The sequence below is a fragment of the Aquarana catesbeiana genome, linkage group LG01 (genome assembly GCF_042186555.1).
Source record: "Aquarana catesbeiana isolate 2022-GZ linkage group LG01, ASM4218655v1, whole genome shotgun sequence".
NCBI classification, from domain to species: domain Eukaryota; kingdom Metazoa; phylum Chordata; class Amphibia; order Anura; family Ranidae; genus Aquarana; species Aquarana catesbeiana.
The window spans coordinates 775,970,680-775,985,473 of record NC_133324.1 but is presented as its reverse complement, the minus strand read 5'-3'; the positions used below and the strand labels follow the sequence as shown (position 1 = coordinate 775,985,473).

Sequence of the window (14,794 nt, the reverse complement as noted above, 5' to 3'; positions counted from 1 at the left end):
AAGTTGTCACTAAATGATATATTGCTCACACAGGCCATGGGCATATGTGGAATTGCACCCCAAAATACATTTAGCTGCTTCTCCTGAGTACGGGGATACCACATGTGTGGGACTTTTTGAGAGCCTAGCCGCGTACGGGGCCCCGAAAACCAATCACTGCCTTCAGGATTTCTAAGGGCGTACATTTTTGATTTTACTCCTCACTACCTATCACAGTTTCGGAGGCCATGGAATGCCCAGGTGGCACAAACCCCCCCCAAATGACCCCATTTTGGAAAGTAGACACCCCAAGCTATTTGCTGAGAGGCATGGTGAGTATTTTGCAGCTCTCATTTGTTTTTGAAAATAAAGAAAGACGAGAAAAAAAAATTTTTTTTTTCTTTTTTCAATTTTCAAAACTTTGTGACAAAAAGTGAGGTCTGCAAAATACTCACTATACCTCTCATCAAATAGCTTGGGGTGTCTACTTTCCAAAATGGGGTCATTTGGGGGGGGTTTTTGCCACCTGGGCATTCCATGGCCTCCGAAACTGTGATAGGCAGTGAAGAGTGAAATCAAAAATTTACGGCCTTAGAAAGCCTGAAGGCGGTGCTTGGTTTTCGGGGTCCCATACGCGGCTAGGCTCCCAAAAAGTCCCACACATGTGGTATCCCAGTACTCAGGAGAAGCAACAGAATGTATTTTGGGGTGTAATTTCACATATTCCCATGGCATGTTTGAGCAATATATCATTTAGTGACAACTTTGTGCAAAAAAAAATAAAAAAAATAAAAAATTGTCTCTTTCCCGCAACTTGTGTCACAATATAAAATATTCCATGGACTCGACATGCCTCTCAGCAAATAGCTTGGGGTGTCTACTTTCCAAAATGGGGTCATTTGGGGGGTTTTGAACTGTCCTGGCATTTTATGCACAACATCTAGAAGCTTATGTCACACATCACCCACTCTTCTAACCACTTGAAGACAAAGCCCTTTCTGACACTTTTTGATTACATAAAAAAATAATTTTTTTTTGCAAGAAAATTACTTTGAACCCCCAAACATTATATATTTTTTTAAAGCAAATGCCCTACAGATTAAAATGGTGGGTGTTTCATTTTTTTTTTCACACAGTATTTGCGCAGCGATTTTTCAAACGCATTTTTTGGGGAAAAAACACACTTTTTAAAATTTTAATGCACTAAAACACACTATATTGCCCAAATGTTTGATGAAATAAAAAAGATGATCTTAGGCCGAGTACATGGATACCAAACATGACATGCTTTAAAATTGCGCACAAACGTGCAGTGGTGACAAACTAAATACATTTTTAAAAGCCTTTAAAAGCCTTTACAGGTTACCACTTTAGATTTACAGAGGAGGTCTACTGCTAAAATTACTGCCCTCGATCTGACATTCGTGGTGATACCTCACATGCATGGTGCAATTGCTGTTTACATTTGACGCCAGACCGACGCTTGCGTTCGCCTTAGCGCGAGAGCAGGGGGGGACAGGGGTGCTTTTTTTTTTTTTTTTTTTTCTTTATTATTATTATTTTTTTATCTTATTTTTAAACTGTTCCTTTCATTTTTTTTTTTTTTTAATCATTTTTATTGTTATCTCAGGGAATGTAAATATCCCCTATCATAGCAATAGGTAGTGACAGGTACTCTTTTTTGCAAAAATTGGGGTCTATTAGACCCTAGATCTCTCCTCTGCCCTCAAAGCATCTGACCACACCAAGATCGGTGTGATAAAATGCTTTCCCAATTTCCCAATGGCGCTGTTTACATCCGGCGAAATCTAAGTCATAAAATGCTCGTAGCTTCTGGTTTCTTAGGCCATAGAGATGTTTGGAGCCACTCTGGTCTCTGATCAGCTCTATGGTCAGCTGGCTGAATCACCGACTGCATTCTTAGGTTCCCTGTTGAGACAGGAGAGCCAGAGAAAAACACGGAAGACGTTGGGGGGGGGGGGCATTCCCTCCCACTGCTTGTAAAAGCAGTCTAGAGGCTAATTAGCTGCTAGGATTGCTTTTACATGAAAGCCGATCGCTGGCTGAAAAGAATGATACCAAGATGATACCTAAACCTGCAGGCATCATTCTGGTATAACCACTCAAAGTCGTGAATGGCGTACCTGAAGACAAAAAAATGGTTAACAATAAAGCACAGTAAACGGTAAGGTATAAAAAATTGCATACCTGAAAAACAAACATGATAAAACATAATAACAATAAAACATTGCAGAATAGAATACAGTAAAAAAGAGCAGAACAAGAGAGAGAGAATAGAGAGAGAGAGAACAATAAAACGACAACTATTTTTTTTTTATTTTATATTTTTGTGTTTTTTTTTTTTACACTTTTTTTTGTAACTAACTTTTGTAACTGTAACCGGTTCCAGGTTCGGGTCTCTCAAAATGCGATGGCATCTTGGGAGACCCTGTGAAAGTGTGCCTAGTCTGTGCAATGCTGTACCCTACGCTAATACTCATCTAGTGAATGGTAGCGTTCAAAACATTCACCAATGCAAAGACCAGGATTGTCAGGACAGGAGGGACAATAATAGCGGGTGTCACGCCTATATCCGCGCTTGCTGCAGACACGACATCTTTTTTGGGGGGGTTCGTTGGGTAGGGGTACTCGGGAGGACATAAAGAAAATGCCTCTCATGCAGCCGACTGCATTTGGTTGGGGATGTGAATGGGGGAAGTACGGGCGCTGCAGAAGCGGTGGGTTCCCAATTAGGATTGGCGAATGCAGCAGGAAGGGCACTATGGGCACGACGGGCCTGTGTTTGTCTTTTTGGTGGCAGCGGGACACTACTTGTGCTTGCCACCTCACCAGCTTGAACTGCACTTATGGGACTCGTCACGTCACCAAGTGTTACTGCAGTGCTGGTTTGACTACGACCGGGGTGTACTAGGCCGCTGGTGCTTGCCAGTTCACCAAAACGCTACAAAAAAAACTGTTAGCGATCGCAGGGATCAGGCCTGACTCTGCGAACGCTGCAGTTATGCATTTAGTGTTTTGTAAGTGACAGTGATCGATCGATACTGCACTTGGGTGGGCTGGGCCGGGCGGAGGGGCAAAACGCAGGTGCTAGCAGGTATCTGGGCTGATCCCGCTAACACTGCGTGTTTGGGAACCCTAAACTGCTGGGGACGCTAGTATAGATCTGATCGGATCAGATATTGATCCGTTCAGAAGGGAGGTGTACGCTGCGTGCGTGGGTGTTAGCGGTACTGGCGCTAACCTGACGCTGCCTGGGGCTGGTGCTTGCCAGTTCACCAAAACGCTACCAAGAAAACTGTTAGCGATCGCAGGGATCAGGCCTGACTCTGTGAACGCTGCAGTTATGCGTTTAGTGTTTTGTAAGTGACAGTGATCGATCGATACTGCACTTGGGTGGGCTGGGCCGGGCAGAGGGGAAAAACGCAGGTGCTAGCGGGTATCTGGGCTGATCCCGCTAACACTGCGTTTTTGGGAACCCTAAACTGCTGGGGACACTAGTATAGATCTGATCGGATCAGATATTGATCCGTACAGATACTATACCACTAAGGGAGGCGTATGCTGCGTGCGTGGGTGTTAGCGGTACTGGCGCTAATCTGACGCTGCCTGGGGCGACGCATATCACCGCCGGGCGATCAGGGGGCTAAACCTTTATTCGGTAATAAACGGCGGGTGCCCTGACACTATAAAAAATAAACGAACTAACCAGCGTCACCCGTAACGGTTATACGGTGATCAGTGGTGAAAGGGTTAACTAGGGGGCAATCAAGGGGTTAAAACATTTATTAGATAGTATATGGGGGTCCCTGTCGCTATAAAACGCTGACGGCGAACCTAAATATTTACCTCCCTAACTAGCGTCACCAGCGACACTAATACAGCGATCAGAAAAATGATCGCTTAGTGACACTGGTGACAGGGGGTGATCAAGGGGTTAAAACTTTATTAGGGGGGGTTAGGGGGGTATCCTTGACCTAAAGGGGGCCTAACACTCACTGCCCTAACACTGTAACTGTCACAAACTGACACCATGCAGTAATCAGAAAAAAAAAAATACTGCTTGCTGTCAGTTTGTGACGGGGGGGGGGGTGATTGGGGGGGGATCGGGGGTGTAAAGTATGCCTGGCATGTTCTACTGTGTGTGTGTGTTGTGCACTTACATGTCTTCTCTCCTCGGCGCTGGAACGGAAACTGCCGAGCCGAGGAGAGATGACATCACATCCTCTGCCTGTGTGAAACTACACACAGGCAGGGGAGGATTCTGATTGGCTGGGAGCGATCGCGAGGGGGGGGCCACGATCGTATGGTCTCCCCCTCGCCTCCCGACGCTCCCAGTCAAATGCCGACCGCCGCTGGCACCGGGGGGGGGTCCAATCGGACCCCCCGCCCGCGGGAGGCAGATCACGTTCAGGTACGTGATTCTGCCTGCCCGTGCCATTCTGCCGCCGTATATGTGCGTTAGGCGGTCGGCAAGTGGTTAATGGGATAATAATGAAGTTGCTTTGCTGGTGATACTGATGGAGTTATTGCAAACAAATTTTCAAAGGCTTTTTTTTTCTAGTGATATCAAGAATATCAAGAATAATATTATTATTCTTTTTTTTTTATTTGGGCAAGTTACCACAACACCTTTATCCTGTAGTTTTAAGATCAAAAATACAACTATGTTGGTGTCCCTTGTCAATTTTACATTGTATTTTTTTAAATGTAACTGCCTACTCCCAAACTGTCATTTGAAGTAAAACACACAGCCAAGTATTATTCTCCACAATTTTTTTTTATTGTGCATTAAAAAAAGAAAATAAATAAAATTAGACATGCTATCTGCCAATAGAACTTAACCAAAAAGTGCATTCTATGCATCCAAAAATATAGAAAATATACCAAATCAAATCATTATTCAACCAAGAAAATAATGTCAAAGCAATAACTCCAAGGCCAATAATAAATAACATGTTATCTCCTCCGATTCCGCAACATGGCTGGTTGACAAACAGCCGTTCAGAAACAAAATGAAAAGTGTGAACTGAAAAGTGCGAATTGAAAAGTGCGAATAAACACTCACCAAACTTCTACTGAACTTCCTTTTTATCGGCTCGTAGTACATCACGAACGTCACTACGTTCGTATTTGTTGGCCAACAATTGTGTGGCTGTGTGTATGCAAGACAAGTTTGGGCCAACGCCCTTCGGCCAAAATTCCACGGTTTTGTTGGCGAACAATCCGATCGTGTGTACGAGGCTGAAGACTTTCGCTGAAGTCAAATTGCTGGGAGGAGAAGAGAGCAGGGGAGTGGCACGGATGTCTTCTTAGCAGCCTGCTTGTTAAAGCAAACACCCACAAAAGGAGCCAGTATTTTGGGGACTAGCTGGCAAGAAGGAAAGGGGTGTTTAATTACACTTTAATAAGAAAGAATTAACTGAAATGTACTAGAGAAAGAAAAGTACACCCCCCCCCCATTCCTGCTGCACTTACTTCTCTGGGTGATGAGAGGACAGTACCCACGCATCCAGTGCAACAGTCTGGGGATTTGAAATCCCTGCTCTCTTCCTTCTCTTCTGAGATGGATCAGAACGATGCTGACCGATCCAAATCAAGGCTAGGCCTAAATATACTAGGGACAAAGGCTAGCACTTCAAGAATTAAGATACTGCATACAGAAATATAACATTGGGGGCAAGAGAATTTTAAAGTGGACCCCCACCAACCCAAAAATCCTTTGCAGTTTTGAATGCTTATCTAGAAACATGTTAAAATTTAGTGTAAAATAAATTATTTTTTATTAAGTAACATTTAATTTTTTTGCACTACTTAGTTGTTTGAGGCACTGGTGACTTAGCAGGGTTTCACAGGTGCCCCCCTGTGAAGGCCCTACAAATTCTGAACCCTCTGCACACTGCTATACACCCTTTCCAACAAAATATACAATGAAAAATAGGGCTTTTTAGTTCACCCATATTGCAATACATGTTTAAGCTGACCAACTGCGTCAAAGTAATCCCTCTTAAGGCCAGTCCTACATTGCTCTGCCATTGCAAATGCTATGGTGGACACAATGCCAACATGGGGCATACAGACACAACATGGGAGAGAGCCACTAGGTTCAGGTTTGGTCACAGACCTGCGTTGCAACAGAAACAAGATATACCTGTGCTGAAATCCCATTAGCTTGTACATATATTTAAACTATCAGGTGCTAATGGGGTGTGATCACATGTTAACACTACAAGGTGGCCCTTTCACCAGTGCCTTCTTGGACAATCTTGCACATGTGCCATAGGAGCTGTGGAGTGGTTTTTGATTGTTCAATGATAAACTGCTCTACAGCTTGTACGGGCCATGAGCAAATTCAGATGTGCTTTAGCACATGCGTTGCACAAGTTGTGGAGAAATTTGTTTAGTACGCCATCCCACGGCACGTTAATATGTGTGGCTGACTATGCCTGCCTTTTTCCACATTCATGCTACATTCATAGAAGTGGTACTCATAGAAGTAGAAGTGGTACTTTTCCCACAATGAAAATCGCTCTATGAATGGAGGACAAGCAGGTAGATGAATAGTCTACCTCCTCCAATCGCGGAATGCTTTTCATTGTGGGAACAGAAATGCTTTTCATTGTGGCAGGCCAGGAAAGCATCACGTGACGTCAGAAGGGGCGGGGTCACCCAGTTACGTCACTGGGTGGCCTCACCCTTGCCTATAGAACAGCTGTCACAGCCAAGAGACAGCAGTCGACGGGGCGCCTCCCATCGAGGCGGAGCTTTTTTTTTCTATTTTTTGGTTCGGGTGCCGTGATTGAAGATAGATGGACATCGCGGGACACTTTTTTTTTTTTTTTTAATAAAGGAATTGTCAAACACTGTCTCCTGTCCTTTTTTCTTTTTTGACACTTTTTTGGTGAATGGATAGGGGTACAATGTACCCCATACCCATAAACATAGGGGGGGCGGGGGCTTCCAGATTCCAATAATCCCCCTACCTGCAGGCCCCCACAACCACCGGGCAAGGGTTGTGGGGATGAGGCCCTTGTCCCCATCAACATGAGGACAAGGTGCTTTGGGGGGGACCCCAAAGAACCCTCCCCATGTTGAGGGCAAGTGGCCTGGTATGGTTCAGGAGGGGGGCACTCGCTCGTCCCCCCTTTCCTGGCCTGCCATGGCTGCTTGCTCAGATAAGGGTCTGGTATGGATTTTGGGGGGGACCCCCACACCATTTTTTTTTTTTGGCGCGGGGTTCCCCTTAAAATCTATACCAGACCTGAAGGTCCTGGTGTGGATTGTGGGGGGGACCCCCACGTCATTTTTTTTTGCATTTTGGAACGGGGTTCCCCTTAAAATCCATACCAGACTTGAAGGGCCTGGTATGGATTTGGGGGGGCACCCCATTTTTAAAAAAAATGTTGCCGCGGATTTCCCCTTAACCACTTCAATACACTGTTATATATACTATAATGCCTGCACTGACTTAATATAGAGTATAGATCTACACTAAATGCAAAGTATATATTTATATACTAGACTGTATATATATATATATATATATATATATATATATATATATATATATATATATATATATTTATTAACTACACTGCCACTAACTAATTAACCTGCCTGCTTAATCTAGCTCAATCTTTCTCCGTCCACAGTCACAACAGCAAATCTCGAGTCCACAGGATTTGCCTCGAACCCGTGGTAGCAGCAAACCCGAACTTCATCCCTATTGCCCGACTCAAAAATTGCTGTAAATAAACGAAAGCAGTGCGTGAACACACAAATTCATGCATAAACTGCCCATGATGATTGGGAAGTTAGTGCTCCAATTCCTGATTGTCACAACATCCCTTATGAGTAGTGACAGGCAAATCTGCCCAAGTTCAATTTGTCAAATGTTCAGCGAATCTTCTTCAAAGTTTGGTGAACCCGAACTTAGAGGCAAATCACAAAAAAGTCTAAAACGTCTAAAAGTCACTTTTGCGCAAACCTATCAATATATGCTTATTGCGATTTTTTTTTACCAAAAATATGTAGCAGAATACATATTGGCCTAAACTGATGCAGAAATTTGTTTTTTTACATTTTTTTGGGACATTTACTATATAGCATAAAAAATTTTGTTTTTTTTCTCCCAAAATTGTCAGTCTTTTTTTGTTTATAGCGCAAAAAAAAAAAAAAAAATGCAGAGGTGAACAAATACCACCAAAAGAAAGCTCTATTTGGGGGTAAAAAAAAGGACATCAACTTTGTTTGGGTACAACGTCACACGACCACACAATTGTCAGTTAAATCGACGCAGTGCCGTATCGCAAAAAATGACCTGGTCGTTAAGGTCGTATATCCTTCCTGGGCTGAAGTGGTTAAAAAAAGTTTGTAAAAAGCTGCAAAAAAGCTTAAAAAAATGCCTGAAAAACGCCAGTAAATCTATACGCTGGTGTGCATGGTGCCTACGGCATTCTCCAAAAGTTTTATTAATAGGATTTTAACGTTGCCCTTGAAGATGTATGAAAAGACCTTGTTCCTGCTATAGGGTATTTTAGACTTTTTTGTGATTTGCCTCTAAGTTTGGGTGCACCAAACTTTGAAGAAGATTCGCTGAACCTTTGACAAATCGAACTAGGGCAGATTTGTCCATACTACTCATAAGGGATGTTGTGACATTCAGGTATTGGAGCACTAACTTCCGATCATCATGTGCAGTTTATGCATGAATTTGTGTGTTCACGCACTGCTTTTGTTTATTTACAGCAATTTTTCAGTCGGGCAATAGGGATGAAGTTCGGGTTTGCTGCTACCATGGGTTCGAGGCAAATTCTGTGGACTTGAGATTTTCTATTCTGGCAAATGTATGTGTGCATTTGCCTAGAAGAATTTTTTCTAAAACCATAATGCACTGAATGCCTTTGACCTATAACTTTTAAACTTAGAAGGGCCAATAGGGGGTTTTAGTTAAGGCTGGCCATTACTATTAAAGAGGGGGCACAGGGCAGCCATAGTGTCAGCAAATCAGAAGCTGATGCAAGGAAAGCATAGGAAAAGCTGACAAACTGCATCTGATTGCTACTTTTGGAAGTTCAATCCCTTTGCTCCTCTTCTGTTGTTGTTATTAGGGATAAGCTCAATGTTCAAGTCGAACGTAAGTTTGCCCGTTCACCGAACAGAGAATATTATGGAGTGCTCGCGGGAAATGGGTGTCTTTCGCCAATCATGTGTCAGGGGGACTAAGTCCACGACCCACACTACATAAGACTGCTTACATAGTGGCCATGTATAGTGTGTGACTGTGGACAGAGATAGATTGAGCTAGATTAGGCAGGCAGGTTAGTTAGTTAGTGGCAGTGTATTTAATATATACAGTCGAATATATATATATATATATATATATATATATATATATATATATATATATATATATATATATATATATATACCCTGCATTTAGTGTGGACTAGATATTCAGTGTAGACTCTATATTGTAAAAGTGTAAAAAAAAAAAATGGCGTGGGGTCCCCCCCAAAATACATACCAGGCCCTTCAGGATCAGGAGTGCGTTGCGGTCAGAATGCAGTGATCAGGAGTACGTTGCGGACAGAATGCAGGGATTGGGGGGGTGATGTTAAGGGTGGTAGAGGATACTGCTATGGGGGTGACCCTGCCCATAACCATGTGCTCTGCCCCTTTCACATCACCGCACATGCACAGTGGTGTCTTCTGCCCCCCCCCCCCCTTTCCCCCTATAGCAGTAACCCCCCTTCCCTCCTCTCCCATAGCACAGTGTCCTACCTGTTTCCACAGTGGAGACCGGGAGGCAGCACAGTTCTGCACAGAGGGGTTTGAGCTGGCAGAGTGACTTTTCGTATTAGCAAGCTGGTGATTGGTTGCTTAGGACCACCCTGTGTGCTAGGAACCAATCACCAACGGTTTAACATAAAAAGATAGTTATGCCAGCTCCTCCTCAAGCCCTCCATCCTGAGCTGTGCTTCCTCCCGGTCTCCGCTGTTCATTGATCACAGCTGCGGAGGAGGCTGGAGGTGGAGAGAGAGAGAAACTGGGACATAGATGATGCAGCGCAGCCGCGGAGGAGGCTGGAAGGAGAGACAAGGACCAGCACATAGAAGGCAGGGGTCGGCGGCGTAGGAACCTGTTTGTGGTCCACCTGTGACCTGCCGGCAGTCGACAGGTGGACTACGCTGAACGGTTTGCAGACCCCTGATCTAGGGTGATCAAAGTGTTAAATGTGTGCCTAGTCAGTGTTTTTGTGTACTGTGTGTGGTGCTTTTACTAGGGGATGTGATGGATTTTATTCCCTGCTTTGCAGAGAAATAAAATCCATGACATCCCTGCTGTCAGGACAGAGCTCTGCCTTGTTTACTGTACATAGGTAAAGCTCTGTCCAGCCTCTCTTCCCGATGATTGGCAGGCGCCAGCGGACAACCATTCCCTGGCCCCCACGCTGATCAGCTTCTGCTGTGACTAATCACAGCAGAAGGGGCGCGCGGGCCCCATAGGTGGAAGTATATATACGTGATCCTGCACAGAACGGCCGTCCTGTAGCAGTAAGTCTGCTATGGGGCAGTCAGGAAGTAGTTAACGAGCATGAACTGGTCAAAATGTACAAGAGAAAAAGTGTACAGGTAGGTTTCTTACTACATGAATTAAGAGACCTCAGATGACACAGCAGTGTATAAGTTTCTAGCAGCAGGACAATTTTATAAGCAAGGCTAGACTAACTTTACTATAGACAAAAAGCACAGCTTCTGGCTTTACTACAAGAATGAAGATACTGCAGAGGATACAGCAAGATTGCACAGCAGCAGTACAGTTCTAACTAGGAACAGTAAGCATACCTGGTGTATGTATAACTTATTTTATCTGTGGGGACAGGGAGTGCAGCGCACCGGGTTTACCCATTCAACTCCACACTAATCCAATGCAACCGTTTGCATTAAAGACAATTGCAGCAGCGCCAATTACTTGAATGCTACAAATTCTGGATGGACCCTCTGCACACTGCTACACCCTTCAAAGCAAACTATGCAATGAAAAAACAGGGATATTTAGTTCACATACAGTGCCTTGAAAAAGTATTCATACCCCTTGAAATTTTCCACATTTAGTCATGTTACAACCAAAAACATAAGTGTATTTTTATTGGGATTTTATACACGCAAGTGGCACATAATTGTGAAGTGGAAGGAAAATGATAAATGGTTTTCAACATTTTTTTTACAAATAAATATGTGAAAAGTCTGGCGTGCATTAGTATTCAGCCCCCTCGAGTAAATACTTTGTAGAAGCACCTTTCCCTGCAATTACCACTGCAAGCCTTTTTGGGTATGTCTCTACCAGCTTTGCACATCTGCAGAGTGACATTTTTACCCATTCTTATTTGCAAAATTAGCTCAAGCTCTGTCAGATTGGATGGAGAGCATCTGTAAACAGCAATTTTCAAGTCTTGCCACAGATTCTCAATTGGATTTAGATCTGGACTTTGACTGGGCCATTCTAACACATGCATATGCTTTGATCTAAACCATTCCATTGTACCTCTGGGTGTATGTTTAGGGTCAATGTCCTGCTGGAAGGTGAACCTCTGCCCCACTTGCCACTCTTCCATAAAGGCCAGATTTGTGGAGTGCACGACTAATAGTTGTCCTGTAGACAGATTCTCCCACCTGAGCTGTGGATCTCTGCAGCTCCTCCAGAGTTACCATGGGCCTCTTCTCTGATTAATGCTTTTCTTGCTTGTCCTCTCAGTTTAGGTGGATGGCCATGTCTTGGTAGCTTTGCAGTTGTGCCATACCCTTTCCATTTTCGGATGATGGATTGAACAGTACTCCATGAGATGTTCAAAGCTTGGTATATTTTTTTATAACCTAACCCTGCTTTAAACTTCACAACTTTATCTCTGACCTGTCTGGTGTGTTCCTTGGCCTTCATGAGCCTGTTTGTTCACTAAGGTTCTTTAACAAACCTCTGAGGGCTTTACAGAACAGCTGAGATTAAATTGCACACAGGTAGAGTCTATGAATTAGGTGACTTCTGAAGGCAATTGGTTCCACTAGATTTTAGTTAGGGGTATCAGAGTAAAGGGGGCTGAATACAAATGCACGCCACACTTTTCACATATTTATTTGAAAAAAAATGTGAAAACCATTTATCAATTTCCTTCCACTTCACAATTATGTGCCACTTTGTGTTGGTCTATCACATAAAATCTCAATAAAGTACATATATGTTTTTGGTTGTAACATGAAAAAATGTGGAAAATTTCAAGGGGTTTGAATACTTTTTCAAGGCACTGTATATTGCAATACACGTTTAAGCTGACCAACTGTGTCAAATGAATCCCTCTTCTGGCCAGTTCTACACTAACTTGCCACTGCAAATGCTAAGGTGGACACCATGCCAACATGGGGCATTATAACTTTAATGGGTCGCGTTCAGGGGGCACTACGCACCACACGCCGGTAAAATTAGAACCTGCAGCTGTGTCCATATATTGCCTAACATAAGCTGCCTGCACACAGCTCCCGGTGGCTCCAGCCACATAAACAAACCACTGATTTACATTGTGCTGGCCTCAGCGCCCATGTAAATGATCCTCAAGACCTCATTCACGCACAAAGTTTTGTTTGATAACCTAATAGAATTTTATCTTTTAGTTTTAGATGGAATTTTGTAAGTTAAGTTGTGCCCTCTAATAATGATTTTAGTGTATTTCTTGTGAAAATATTGTTTTGATATTTTCTGGGGTGGAGAGGGACTCTATCAGGTAGGCTGTATAGGGCCTCGTGATTTCTAACAGTATCCCTGGTTCTGCTTTAAAGCAAACCTGTGCTACAGACAGGGGCATAAAATGGGATCTGCACTATTATATACTAGTATATACCATTTTACATTTGTTCGGTCCCTCTGTTTCATCTACAGTACCAGAGAAATCTCCACAGTTAACCATCATGTCTCGGCTGTGGGATATATTATTGCCTCCATCCAGCATCCAACAGGATGCAGCTAGATGATATAATGTAATGGTAATTTGTGGACACAGCAGAGGGATTGATAACAAAGCCATGTGGAAGTGTGTACAGATCCATTTTTATGCTCCTTAAAAATGTTCTTATGGCATTTTCAGCCAATGCGTTATAAAGAGCACCGTTTGAAATCCTACTTACCTATGGGTCAAATTAGTGATAAAGTTCAAAATGAATATAGTTTAATGCGTCTAACTCTAAGACAATGGCGTATTGGTGATGATCAAAGAACAGCCTAGCAGTAAAATGTCACTTTAAAATTTAGAATGTTAGCAACTATGGGCATACACAGGGTATATACAGAGGAGAAAAAATACCGGCGTGGGCTATACTGTAGGAAATGCAGCACAGCCTGCAGACACAGAGCTGGTAAAAAGACTTAGTAGGGGCTCTGTTTTTCCCATGTATTGGCAGTTACAGCCAGGCTATTTGGATGTGAGAGCACAACTGAAGTGCTATTATACTCTCACAATGATGCTTCTGTTCCTTCCCCCTGAAGCATCAGCTTGTGAACATGTTCAGAGAGAAGCCAGCTTGTATTAATGTGTCGTCTACTGTGTCTTCAAGGTGCCAGATTGCTGTTCTCAAAAACTCCAACAACTTCCAATTCCATTAATAAATGGCATCAGAGCAATACTATTTACTGTTCCAGAACGTGAACGTAAACTCTGTTTCTTGTTTTACAGAGAGATTTTCTTTGGGCCGAAGATTTCCTTTGTGATTCCTTGTACCACCCACTGATAAACAAAGCAAACATTATACGGGAGGAAGAGAATGCTTGGTACAGAAAATGTGAAGTTTTCCAATAAAATACCTTCACCTCTTTGTTACTGTGTGTTGCCCCCAGCGGAATGATCTGTTTGTCTCCTTCTGTGTTCTTTTTTTTCACCACACTATAATGATTATGAGGACAGGCCACAAAAAGTTATTCTGTTTACCAATGTGATGATTAAGGCTAAATCTATGTGCACTTTCACATTTTTGGAACAGAGCTGCTAAAATTAAAAAGCTTTTTTATTCCTAACGGTGTCAAGACTGGATTATGCTATTTGCAGTTACGATATAAATGCAATGCATACAGAAACCAACAGTGGAATATTTTGCTTCCTTCCAGACCCATTCTGACACAAATTCTTAGGTTAAAGAGCTTGAAAAAAAATCCCCTAAGCTAAAGTGGATTGGTGATCCCAATGCAGCTTTGAAGGCATTCATAATTATACTCCAAGCATGGCAATAAATGTTATGTGGCCTACTGAAAAGTTCTAAAAGGTAATCATACCTAAGAGGAAAAATATGTATTAAAAGAAATGCAGAGACTCAAAATGCTGACTTGATACATTAAATGATAGTAAATGATAGTAGCCTAGCTGTCTCTTACATCAGGAAAAAGTACTGCTTTGTTCCAGGTCAGTGTTAGTCAAGTACTAGAAGATAGCATTTTCAAGAGAAGGGCAATGAGTCCCTGCTCTTCCTCATTTACTTATGTGTGTACATTTTAGCTTGAGCTATTGAGCTCTATAAAAAGCTATTGACAGCAAAATGTAAGGAGAAACTGGAAGGTGTAACAAGAAGCTCCACTTGCTTAAGATTTATCACATAGTGACAGAAGTTGGGCAGCGCACTCCATTCGGTGCAATTCAATCTTTGTAATCAGCACATATCGTTATACTGCATTACTATACTATACTTTTTATGATTTGTCTTGAATATAAAAACTAAGCTATTTCACCAAAAGGATCCCTTTTATATGTGTCTAAGGTGTA

At 42.7% G+C, this 14,794-nt stretch overlaps 1 protein-coding gene across 1 annotated transcript in view; it reads left to right on the top strand.

The window, feature by feature from the left end:
* The window catches only part of SCRG1 (stimulator of chondrogenesis 1), a 73,327-nt gene extending 59,272 nt beyond the window's left edge, over positions 1-14,055 (top strand). The window contains exon 3 of the mRNA XM_073612033.1: positions 13,718-14,055. Coding sequence (XP_073468134.1) covers positions 13,718-13,772 — 55 coding nt within the window. The 3' untranslated portion in view covers positions 13,773-14,055. The remainder of the gene's footprint in view (positions 1-13,717) is intronic.
* The last annotated feature ends 739 nt before the right edge of the window (positions 14,056-14,794 follow it).